Source organism: Trichoderma virens (genome assembly GCF_000170995.1).
Source record: "Trichoderma virens Gv29-8 chromosome Unknown TRIVIscaffold_3, whole genome shotgun sequence".
In the NCBI taxonomy this organism is placed as follows: domain Eukaryota; kingdom Fungi; phylum Ascomycota; class Sordariomycetes; order Hypocreales; family Hypocreaceae; genus Trichoderma; species Trichoderma virens.
In genome coordinates, this window is record NW_014013746.1 from 2241120 (window position 1) to 2253635 (window position 12516).

Consider the following 12516-nt stretch of genomic DNA (forward strand, 5'->3'; position numbering starts at 1 on the left):
TACTACTAAGGTACCTAGGGATGTATTGAATAACTTGAGGTGCCTACTAGGTACTACGCAATCATACAAAGGGACATGCGTGCGTGTTAGGGAGTACCTGCTGGGTTTTGCTTTCCAGGTTAATAAAACTTCCCCCGCTTGGATGCTGCATGTACCTCCTCCTGGCCCTTCGGTCTATACTTATTCCACCCGTACGTTGTGCTACACCCGATAGCAACAGATGGATGTATGTTGAAGAATTGCTCGCTTCATTCGCTTCCTTCAACGTCAAGCTGGAACCTGCCAAGCTGAACTGAAGCTTCAATTCATCCTCATCCTCCAGTCCAGCTCACAAACGGCGAGGCTACACTGAGCCATCACCTGTCACTCGAAATGAGTCTTCTGCAGCCTCGGACTGATCATCGCTTTGACCCCTCTGAGGAACATCCTGAGCTCGATGGAGTCGAGATTCCGGACGACATTGACTGGAACAATGACACCGATCCATTTGGACTGTACGCTTCAAGAGGCTTGCCGCCCCCAAAGCTGATGTCGCCTGCTGAGGTGCGCCGTGAGGCCAAGGACAAGACGCGCAAGATATTCAGCGACTATCGCCGGCTACAAGCCATTGTTGAGCGACATGAATCCACGATACAGAAGCGGTGGGAGAAGAAGACGAGAACGCAGCGACTGGCAATCTTGTTGGAGGCATGGCCCGACATGCCAATCGTCCACCGTCCCGAATTTGCTGCCTTTCGCAAGTACCCACGCCAATTGCACGCAGCGGCTGCTACGCACTATGGCTCATTCATGTGGCCCTACATTAATCAGGAAGACCTAGCGAAACCAAAGTCGCTGCTAATGTTGCTGAATGCTCGAGCGAGGAACCATCCAAGTGTGTTTGCGGCTACCGACGGGGATGCAATGCATCTGGGCAAGGTCTCTTGTGTTATTGTGCCTATATTCCTCAATGAATATGTCATGATGATGAATGGCGTCACGAGGGAGGAAGACTATGGCAAGCTTGTTGGTTGGCACGAGAATGATGATGCCTTTCAATGGATGAGCACCCGGAAACAGGCCCTCCCAGGAGAAGGACTTATCACTCTCGAAGCGCAGAGTCGACTGTTGGCGTTTCTAACCTGCTGTTGTGAGAAGATACTCCACGATATCCCACAAGAACAATTGACCAGCGACGCATATCCTATTCAGCCGGAATCCTTTTTAAGGCCCGGCAACGACTCCGGCGGTTTAGGTTCCCTGGTTGTTTTGGCAGAGGAAGCGCCCTACCGAGTTCCTGCCAAGCTTGACCTGGGGAAGATCGAGTCGCTGCTTGCCGCGAGGGCTGCGCGTGCCGAGGATCACATCTGGACTCTACGTGAGGACCCAAGTTACTTCGCGGATCAGCTCTTTGAGTTGAAGGAACATCGAAACGAAGCCATAAAGGATGTACTTGGAAACGTGCACCCAACCATGAAACCTCCACGAGAGAATCTCTTATGGGCTCGTTTGATAGGAAATGTGGTTACTGATGCGTACCTCCAGCTCGAACTCTTCTCAGAGCTTCACAGCCAGGCCAACAAGCTGCAGGCGCTGCAAAACAAGTACGAGTCGGACATTTCACCACTTCGTGATTTGCCAGAGGAATACTTGGATGCTCTACTCAAGTTTCGTTATTATCTTGAACAGATCGCCAAGGGACCTCTCAACCAGCTCAAGGAAGCAGTTGTGGCATCGCCGCCAATGAGAGGCTTCTACGTCCGCGACGTACCAGAATCAGCAACTTCGTCCAAAATGCGAATCACGTCAAAGCCCGGCATGAAGAAGGATAAAATCGCGGAATCCTTGACATGGCTTTTACAAACTTTGTGGGAAGATGGCTATAATCTGTTCTTGTGTCGTTTGCCTACTGTCGTCGATGAGCTTGAGAGACTGCTAAAAGCAGAGCAAAAAGCCCGGGACCTTGTGTCCCCATATATTGCCGGGTTAATTGGTGAGCTGTCCATTCTGGCCGAATGCTTAAGGCAGGTCGATATCTACCAACCTTGGGCCAACGGATTCGAAAACGCAATGGTTGATAAAGAGAAGGGTATCAAAACGCGTTTTGCAGAGCGAACTGCGACAATGGGTCGGGTCATGGAGGCTCTTCGAGATCAAAATCTGCTCAAGGTCTGCAGCTTTGGAGATCCGTCAGACAAGAAATTTGACTATCCCATTGGCAAGCGGCGCAACAAGGAAAACGTCGACAAATTGCGAGCAGCTGAAATCCACCTTGACCTCTTCTGGAGCAAAATTGACGAATTAATTCTCACCAAAGTTGGACGCATGGACGGTACAGCTCTAGGTCGACTTCTATCACAGCCCCGACTTCTGCAGCGCACACCGGAGTGGGTCGATACAGCATCGCAGAAAGACGAGAAGCTAAAGAAGAAATCGGACATTGGATCAAACGACCCTACCAAGCAATTTTCGTTTTCGGAGCCAGAACCATCCTCACTCCGGAAAGAAGTATTAGCTGCAGGGGTTCCGAAGGCCAAGGTCAAGTCCCGTGGAACGCCCAACTCATTGATGGTGAATAGCATGAATGTGACTGAACCCACTATGCCTATTGAAAGAGAGCTAGACCCCCAACCCACATTACAGGTGGACTCCCGGGCCCTCAAGGTGTTTCGAATTGTCTTCTTCGACCCGGCAGCCAATACAACTCCCGGGGAAGTTGCATGGAATGATTTCTTGCATGCCCTGATCAGCGTCGGCTTCAGCGCAGAGAAGCTCTACGGATCCGTCTGGCAGTTTCAGCCTTCTGGATTAGACGTCGAGAGGGGCATCCAATTCCACGAGCCACATCCCCGTGGCAAGATTCCATTTTTGATAGCAAGAAGACATGGTAGACGACTGACCCGAACGTACGGGTGGTTTGGTGGCATGTTTGCCTTGAAAGACAAAACAACCTAGATATATTTACTCCTTGGTGGTAGAGTCCAGGCATATACCGAGTTCATTAGAGATACTGATCGAGTTAATGTACTTTTCGAAGGCTGTCTAATGGGTTACCAGGTCTCATTGCGTGAGACCTAGCAAGAGAAAACAAGAAAAATAGACATATTAACGTTTAACTGAACAAGATATATGGCGAGGTGACAGTCTCTTTCATACATCAAGGTCATTTCTTGAAATATTCGTCACGATGTACTATACTGTAGTATTCAAAGACTTTATCACTTTTGAGCACTTGTGTACATTATTCTATGCACTTACTTATTCCATCATGTTTCACTTAGCTGTGACCAGGTATGTGATGGCAAACAGCAGTGAAGAATCAGCCAGTTAATTTGGCCTACTTGGCCGGCTTGATTATTTCTAGGGCGACTTGGAAGTATTTACTAGGCATGTAAACAACTTTCGGTTTTGGGGGAAATATGCGACATTTGCCTTAGTTTAGGAAGGGAGAGGCACTCACGGCTAAGCCGACACTATCTCTTACGACTTATTTCGCTAGTCGTTGTCTTTATTTGTCTTGGTTACCTACTAGCCTCCTTGCGATCCGAAATAGGGAGGATTATGGCGTTAGAAACGTCCAATTGCGGCTGCAGCGCGGCAGCCCAAGATCATACCGTTGACATTATCCCCATAAACGTTTTAAAATGCGGGCACTTTTCATGTATCTAAATAGAATATTATCTTTAAATTATGTTCTATAATTGCTAATTGATAAGAAGAGCAAGTTGCATGAGCCGAAAAAAAAAGAAAACCCCCAACCTGAAATATTACATACATCATCAAACTCCGCCATAAGCCATTGCAAATCAAGTCATTACCAAGTCTTATTTCTTTCCCACTAAATACCACTGAAACATCTTTCGGAATATCTCCTTTCCGTTTCCATCAAGGACATCTCCGTGGCAAGGAATCAGCGTTGTGAAATCCCACTTGTCAATGACTTTCAGGCTATCGCCCATGCTGTCGCGATCCTTGGAAAGATGCCAGTTGGCCCGCTTGCTCCATGTGGCCTCTCCACTCGTGCTCTGCACGCTCTGGAACAACTTGTTTAAGAAGCCGCTTGGTCTCTGAGATGCAGGCACCTTGCTGTATTGCTCGGTAGCAGGTAGGTTGAACAGGAGATCGGCCTCGATAAGAACCTTGTCTGGCCTGTAGTTGAAGACAAGTTCCTTGTTTGCATGACCATCGACATACTCGTAGTCGAAGTCGGCGTCGAATTCGTCGCCGATTTTGATGTCACGCTTGCCATTCTTAGTAAAGACAACGGCAAATTTGTCGTCGTTGATCTTAGGGTCCTTAGTTTGCTTTGCGCGCTTCTCGGGAAGGCCCTCCGGGCCGATGATTTTGGCGTTGGGGTATTGCTTGGCCCATTCAGAGATGAAAATGTGGTGCTCAAAATCCAGGGCAACGATATAACCCACGTTGCCTCCCTGTTCTGCGACTTTGGTTTTTGTTTCCTCTGTGAGAGCAACAGGAGAGAAGACAGCGAGGGCGCCAGATGTGAGTCTCACTATATGATGAATGAGTATTGTGAACAATAAGCCTTTATGCAGGAGATCTGAGACATACCAAGGGTTCCACGGCCACCAATGCTGAGCTTGCCAAATCGGGAAAAGGGTACAGAGAAAGTGGTAACGTTTGGCGTAACATTGCGGATGACCATAAGGTCTGCCGGGTTGGTGGGGATCAAGCCAGCCGACATGTTGTTTTTGAGCTTAAAATATTTGAAGAATAAGGTACTTGTAGGTAGTGAGAATATACTCGGGTGGCTCTGGAGGATGTAAGGATGAAGATGAGTATTAAAAGCTGGGAGTGGTGACGTAGTTTAAATGCTTGTTGAGTGAAGTCATAATGAAGACATTCAATCCCAGTGATGCGGCGCGACTACTATTTAAACGCCTACGCTCTGAAGCTAAAACAAAATTTGATACAAGTATCATCATTAACTCAAATCATCATTTCGGTACTTCCGCCAGGAGGATTTAGTAATCGTGCCTAAGCCCCAGCGTCTTAATAGGAAATATGCTAGTGATGTTCACGTTGGAAGTGGTCAAAGTGGTTAGCGGCGAAGGATTTCAGTTTTGGAATTCCAAATTCTGGGCACAGGTGCCCAGTTAATGTGGTGCCAGCTTATCTAAAATTGCCCGAATGTGGCTGCTGGCGAGCCGAGGTTCACAGCCGTTGCGCTAGAAGCAAGGGGAGCTTCCTCGGTAGGGCTCAAATGAGCTTATTATTAATGGTTAGCTGGTCAGACTAGAGCAAACACAGCATGATGACATCGACAGATTCAACACGGACGCGGTGAAAGATTGCCCGTGAATCGGGCCAACCGCCGGGGTTTCGGCCGTATTGAGCGACCCGTTGATGCGCAAGAGACCGGGCTTGTCCGAACTCGTCCGGATAGGATATTGATAGGGTATTTCTTTGTTTTGCGCAAGCCATATTCGTTTATTATAGAGTTGTTGCGTATTGTCGCTGGTTGAGGCGATGCATAAGCCGGCTCATGAGCAATTAGTGTGAGGCTGTCCCTCGGCAGGTCCTCAAGATCACTAATAAGCACATAAGACGCCTAATTCTCCATCACGCAACTAAAATTCAACTTCACCGAATACAGCCACACAAGTGGTTTGCTAGGGAAAAATAAAAAAGAGAGAGAAAACAGGGACCGCAAAATAAACATGTGCATACATGAGGATAATAAGAGCACTCTCGTAATGAATTTAGTGCGGTCGGTATACAATACTGCTTATTTCAGAGCGCTGATAATTTGTCGACAACCAGATCTCTCGTACTGCTTGCTGTAGCTCAATATACCGAGGATAATATTGCGCACAAAGGTCTTGTATCTTTCACTTGAAACACAATGTAACTCTTCACGAACTATTAACTACATCTTTCTCTGTTCTCTGCCAAGCTATTCACTAACGGGTAGAGAATGACGGAAAAAGTTGAGCTAGGGTCTCAAAAGCAGAAATCGTTGATAGCTAGCTGGGAATCGCAGCGCAGGCGCTGATTATGACACCTCTCCAGAATGGTGCAAAGGGGAGTTTTCTATCCAATAGAATACCGCCACATAGACATCCGGAAAGGTTTGATTTCCTCTCCTCCGGAAATTAGAGTCCTTGTAGAGAGAATCCAGGCCTTTTTGCAGCTCGTCTTTCAGTAGTTGTACACGATCCTCACCAGCCATGTCCTATGCTTGTTCATCAGCGATGCAGAAGTAATAGGGCATAGCTACCCTCAATGAAAAATTTGTTTTACTTTGACCACATTGACGTATAGTTTCTCCAACTAGTTTCGACGATTAGTCTTCATGCCCTGGTGCTTTATTTGAACCAGCTTCTTACTTTGCAAAATTTCACCAACTCTTGATACCACTGTTTGTGAACAGACCGATTCCCTTTGCTATAAGATGAAGCTCTCTCAAATCATCCTTGTCTACTAGATTAATAAGGCTAAGATCAAGCTTCCGCTAGTTGAGGACTTTTATAGCAACCCCATTGACACAATACGCCACGTCGTCATCTGAATGCGGGCTGTGCAGACTGTCAGGTGCCATAAGTATCATTATTTCACTGACTCGGATCTTTCAGCCAATTAAACCAAAACCTTGACTGGGCGTGATCAACTGAGAGATTTGTCTCCTATGTCAGCACTGGTGCGACCAAGTTACCTAAATAAACGTTCCTAATGACTCCCTCGAATGGGACGAGCCTGGCGATCGCTGATAAGTATGTGGCAAATATTCGATTTTCCACATTGTCTTCAGGTCCCAAGATTAGATCCATCTCTTTGGCTATTTTGGTGTCAGCAAATATTCAGGAGATTGTTGATGGTATGACTTACGCAGCACTGTTTGTCAATATGTTAGTGCTAGAACTGCAAATTATGGTGGCTCTATGGGCACAATCTCCTCAAATTTACCATTCAACTAGTATAAAATTGTCCGTATCTCGGCATTGGTCAGCTTCAAACTTCAGATCATACCCTGCACCATGAAGTCGCGAATCCTCAAGTATGTCGAATGTAGATCCACTACTTTAAGACTTTTTTTTCTTTTTTTTCACGAGTTTTTATAAATATCATGCTGTAAATTGCGCTGCATATTTGTTTCTGGCCTCGTATGCAGCAGATGTAGCAAGTATTTGGCTCAATCATACACATTATCACGCAAGAAAGACACCATTATTTCTTCATCTATATAGCACTCCCTACCATTTAATAGATGAAATAACCAGTATTGACAGGCGTAGTCAAGGGCCAGACGTAGACTCGTGGATTTAATGACCCCGTGGTGTTACTTATGGGATGTTTCATAACGAAAAGAATTTAAGTAACCGGGCTGAAGTTTTCTCATGTATTGAATACATTTGGAAGCGAGCATAGCGTGCTGGTCCTCGGCAGAATCGTAAAGTGCTTCTGCAACAATTGGAAGACGGACATGATAACTTTTTATACACGTTATTAGCATGACAAAGAGTAGGATACTGTGTTAATATAGCTTACTTTATCTTTTGCGTGTCTTGGGCAATATCTTTGAGTATTTGTACCTGCTGTTCATCGTATTGAAGTTGTCTCGATACAATATCAAGATGCTCTTCGCTGACTTGAAGATGTCGTTGATCAGGCCTCGAGCAAAGTTCCTCCTCCGGCTTCGATAGAAATGCAGGACGCTATTGAATTGAAACTCAAGAATGTTCTGGTACAGCTCTACGATATGCGACTCGAACTCTGACTTCAAAGGGCCAGATACAGCAACGGCAGAGTACTGATTCTGCGACAGTAACAGAGGTTCAACGGCTATATAGAAGCGAATTCTGGCTCTAACATATATGAAACCATTGCAACGTGCTTGCTCTGCTTCTGTTGGATGTGTCAGAATAGGCAAGATGAGAGATACGCCGGCCCAGGCTATCGACACCTCCGGCGAAACCTTGACAGCTTCATCTATCACGCCTTTCACCCACTGGACCAATTTCGCAGCTTGTGAAATTTGATCTTGGAGAGTAAATTCATGACCAAAAATGGTATATGTGTTCTTATTTTCGTCCGCCTGTTGAAGGCCGCTGTTGATTATTGCCTCCAGTTGCTCACGACGTTGTGACGGATTTGCTTGCTCGATTCGATTCTCGGTGCCGTCCAAGTTTCCATTATCTTGCCCAGATATCATAGATGTCGAATCATTCGAAGAATTCGATTCTATGCTAAAAATTAGCAATCGCAACAATGGTCTCCGGGAAGACTGACTTGTTCTCGACAACTCCCTTAACCGTATGTTTCGTATTTTTCGACCAATTTCGCATCATTTGTTTTAAGAGCAGTATACGCACGATCCCATAGTGACTCAATTGTGTGCAGTTCGCCATTATTCGTCCGGTTTTGTCCGAGAACGCACTGTTGCTCTGCATCCTCGCCGAGGGGTTTAGCTATTCTGGCAGTTTGATGGACTAGCGACGACGGTAATGGGTCTATTTTCCCATCAGAGATAACTTGAATTTTGCTATAATTGTTAGTTTGGTTGCTGGAAGCTCAAGCACCCAGTAGTTCTTCATGCTTGTCTCCAGTGTCGAGGCTAGAAGAGCAGCCGACCCCAATGCCCGGTCCCCCACCCCACCCATCCTCCGGCTTCTTGGATACCACATGACCGTTCTTTCGAAACGGTTTCGAGAAATTTCCCACAATCGATCTCCAGGGCATCTTGAGAGCGTCTCCGACATTAATTCGCAGCTTCAGTTACAAGGTTCCAATAATAAAGCTTGGGTGCCTGACGGCGTGTGGTAAACACCACCTGTGTCTCAAACCAATAGACATCCATTGCAGCAATAGTAGGGTAATAGTTTTTTTTCCCATTCTCATGTCACTACACGTTAAAGTTGCAATTCCTACCTTTTACTAAGGTAATCTATGAGGAGCAATTCCGTCAAGCAGCATGTGGACAACGATTGTCCCATCATGAGTAATATTATGCAATGGTATATCCAAACACTATGTCGAACCTGATATCTCAAACCCGCAGCAATTCCAGTGCCACGTTCTCGTCTCCCGACGGTCCCATTTTTAACCGATTTCTAAACGCTAGATACTAGGACGTCAAAATCCCTCCAAAAAGGCGAACAAAGGAAAATAAATCGACTCTAACGCCCTGCGCGTTTTCAACTCGTTCACCTCGGCGAGGTGGATTGCTGAAACTCCGTCTGTACCCGGATTCCGTGTAACGGTATGTCGTCCCTTGTTTCGTCAGCCGGAGGTTCGTCCATCCGGGAGGTTTTGACAGTGTATTTATACCCTTTTGTGTCAGGTCTGAACGAGGAGTTCATCACAACCTGTTGAGACGCGTTGTTGAAGCTGCCGTCGGACTCGGTTTCGTCTTCAAGGCGATAAAAGGCACTGCCACTCGTCCTGCGCTTCGACTCTCCGGCGAGACCATTGGTGCTCTTGTTCTGGCTGGGGCCGCTCAGGTTCGACTTGTTGAGGTTGGAAGACTTGGCACCGCTGGTTCCTCGGTTCGGAGACAGAAAGTTGCGCTTGATACCGATGCTCCTGGCAAAGAGTCGAAGAACCGGTAGTAGGGTGGGTAGGCATGCGGATATGATACCGGCAGAAACTTCAATGACTGTCCAGCCGACTGTTGGCGCCAGAGTGTAGGTAGGATCGCTGTTCGTGTACGTGAAAAGCACCGAGGTGCGGTAAGCAGAGGCAAAGACGACGCTATTGACAGTTGTCAGTATAGATATTGCATAAAGGGTGAAGGTTATCAGTAGTAGAGACGCAGTATTTATAAAAGCACAACATCACGTACAAGAACCCCAAGCCAAAGGCAAAGGTCAGCCCCATCTTCTCTGTTGTCCTCAACTGAAGCTTCCAAATCTGAGGTATGGGCAGAATGAGGATGGCGAGATCGGTAAAGATGGTCGACGAGGCGTTGGCGATCCAAGTGCCAACTTGGTTGATGCAGTGGCCAGGGAGATCAGGGTACCACAGCTTCTGAACGGGTACACAGATGAAGATGAAGAGGAAGGTAATGCAAATGACCCAAGCCATGACAAAACCACCGACCGCCCAGGCCATCTTCTTAAAGTAGGGCACACGGAAAATGCGATAATACATGAGCAATAGACTGATCTTGGTCCAGCCAAGGTTCCAGGCGTAGAGGATTTCGGCCACCAATAGCCATTTTGCCATCATGACAATCCTCGCAGGCTCAACTTTATCAGCATGGAGGCCCATGCCATTGTCGTACATGGCAAAGATGAACCCCACAACAACGATATACCAGCCCTATCGAAATTTTGCATCTTTAGCTGTTTTGATCCTGTATGTGAGGCAAAAGGGCGATGGATAACTATCCAGCCAAAAAAGTATCATCGTTTCAGTGAACCTACCAGTGAAAATATAATCATGCGGTCATCCCACCATAACGCCTGCTCTCTGATCCGGCGACTAATGATACGCAGGATGACGCACACAACTGCCAGGACAGTCATGGACGCTATTACTTGCACAGTCCATGGCTGAAGGTTGTCCGGGTCAAAGCCTGGAAGGCCCGGCAGCACAGATGGGGTTTCCTCCGCCATGATGATTCCCTCAATCGGAGCCATGGAGCATTTCTTTGAAGGTCGATGGATACACTCCGAAGCTGGACAGGATGAAGCGGTCTTTCATACTTGTTTCTTTTTTTCTTCCGCCTTGCTTTGCCGTTGCTTGGCGTATCCCCTTCGTTATTAGTCTCTGCCAATCAACCGGGTCTTGACAACCAGGTCCACGCTATTACCGGGCTCACGTCAGGGGGGGCGATGTATGAAGGTGGGCACCTCGACGGTGGGCTCGGGCCATGAATAGTGGGAGGCGAACACCATCCCCTTGGGCCGTTGGCCTCAGGAACCAGATGAGGTCTTTTCCGCGGTGGCACGACTCGCTAGGCATCGAGACGTAGCCGGTCAAGGCGATGATCGTCTCTGGAGCAGCGACGGTCCGTCTTGGTGCCTTTATGCAAACAACGGCGCCCCATAAGAGCTTTACACGTAATACGGCACTCGTCCGAGTTGAAGTACTGGTGGCCATGGCGGTATGTCGGGGGACGGAGCATCCAAAGATAGCTATATCAAAGGCAGGTCAATAGGCATTGCCGGTGCGATTTGAGTAGGTCGCACTTGGCAATACAAGCTAGTCTAGCATCTCCCTTGAACGCGGAATCGGCGATAGCAGGTAATAATCTGACGGGATCAGCGTTCACGTGGGTTAGCGAACTGCTGCGCAAGCAATGTCATATCGTTCTCGTAGAGCTTCAGGCCAGGATGCCTCGTACTTCGTACATGAGTCTGCCAAGGAACTCCTGACGGACCGGGGAATGGCAAACGACAAGACGCAAAACGGTCCGGCATATCCAGGTTGCCAGGCCTCTCTTTTCCCTTGCAAGTGTAGCGCCAAACACAGAATTATGGAACTCGGAGCGCGCCGTTCCCTTGTTCGAAATCAGAGCGAGGTTGGTGACACTTACGGGTTGCGATTGGCCATGCTAGAATGCTACAGTTGAGTGTAGCTCAACTCCCGCCGCCCGGGACCGGGGGCGAGTCATTGGTACGAGTACAAGTAACTGAGCAACGCTTCAGCATTGCCTCCCGGATTGCCTCCCGGATTGCCTTCCTAGCTTGCACCCTAGCTCTCTCACGATTCAAGCGGTGCTGCGTTAGGCCCTCAGCCAGACCAATGGCAAGCCATTTTTGTGCCGCCCCCATTCGTCGAGTGGCATTTGGCTAACTGGATTAGTGCCTGCGGACCAGGTGGAGGAGCAGGGGCGGACCGTTTCTCAAATGCCCTCGAGCATGTCTCGTACAAGTACTTGTAGCAGAAATTGGGGTTGCTCCCAAAGAGAGGTGCTAGAATCAATACAGAAAGACTCCTACGGGTATCCTCTAGCTCAGAATACTACTATCCTGTTCTTTCTTTGGCGTTGGTGCTAGGCATCTTCAATTCTGTACCCCGCTCTCCTTTCTCCATTTCGCACATTACCGTCTTCAGGGCTGCTTTATGCACACATACGCGAACTGGCAGTATCGTCCTAGAGGCATGCTTGAATCTAATACTACACTATGGGTAAAGGACTAGATAGTCGCGGATGAAACTGTCAAGCAACTTGAAGCAAATATGAAGCGAAGCACCTGATCCATCCAAGTGCTATAGCTATGGCGACACCGTCTGCGGACATTGCATGTATCCCGTAGCTTGTACGGAGTACGGGGTATCCGTATTTGCTAAATGCGGGCTTGATGTCTACTTTCAAAACAAGACATTACCTAAAGCAGCACCAAGCATACTGTATGTATGTAAGGTACCTACGCGTCATGGCCTGTCACCGATCCGAGTGTAACCAACATACATACACTAGTGCCACGGCTAACACTATTCATACACGCACCTCGTACTCCATACGTACTCCTCAAACCCATGAGATAGACGGCCATTCCCCCCTGTTTAGGACGGAGGGACAGGATAGATAGGTACACCGCCAAGGAAGATGCGGGTCGTCCAATTGAAGCA

At 47.7% G+C, this 12516-nt stretch overlaps 4 protein-coding genes across 4 annotated transcripts; 1 reads left to right on the top strand and 3 right to left on the bottom strand.

Annotated features, from left to right (window-relative positions):
• Positions 1-372: 372 nt before the first annotated feature.
• On the top strand, positions 373-3093 carry TRIVIDRAFT_177757 (uncharacterized protein; the record flags this gene model as incomplete). Its single annotated transcript, XM_014104503.1, has 1 exon — positions 373-3093. The coding sequence occupies one exon, from the start codon at positions 373-375 to the stop codon at positions 2932-2934; it is 2562 nt and encodes an 853-aa protein (XP_013959978.1).
• A 553-nt stretch (positions 3094-3646) lies between these two features.
• Positions 3647-4681, bottom strand: TRIVIDRAFT_168013 (uncharacterized protein; the record flags this gene model as incomplete). The annotated part of the gene is made up of 2 exons (XM_014104504.1): positions 3647-4489; positions 4549-4681. 2 exons carry the CDS (start codon positions 4679-4681, stop codon positions 3804-3806), a joined length of 819 nt encoding a protein of 272 aa, XP_013959979.1.
• A 2805-nt stretch (positions 4682-7486) lies between these two features.
• TRIVIDRAFT_219543 (uncharacterized protein) lies at positions 7487-8676 on the bottom strand (the record flags this gene model as incomplete). The annotated part of the gene is made up of 3 exons (XM_014104505.1): positions 7487-8178; positions 8250-8479; positions 8594-8676. 3 exons carry the CDS (start codon positions 8674-8676, stop codon positions 7487-7489), a joined length of 1005 nt encoding a protein of 334 aa, XP_013959980.1.
• Positions 8677-9140: 464 nt separating this feature from the next.
• Positions 9141-10553, bottom strand: TRIVIDRAFT_143640 (putative PTH11-type G-protein coupled receptor protein; the record flags this gene model as incomplete). Its single annotated transcript, XM_014104621.1, has 3 exons — positions 9141-9687; positions 9779-10257; positions 10362-10553. 3 exons carry the CDS (start codon positions 10551-10553, stop codon positions 9141-9143), a joined length of 1218 nt encoding a protein of 405 aa, XP_013960096.1.
• Between the last annotated feature and the right edge of the window lie 1963 nt (positions 10554-12516).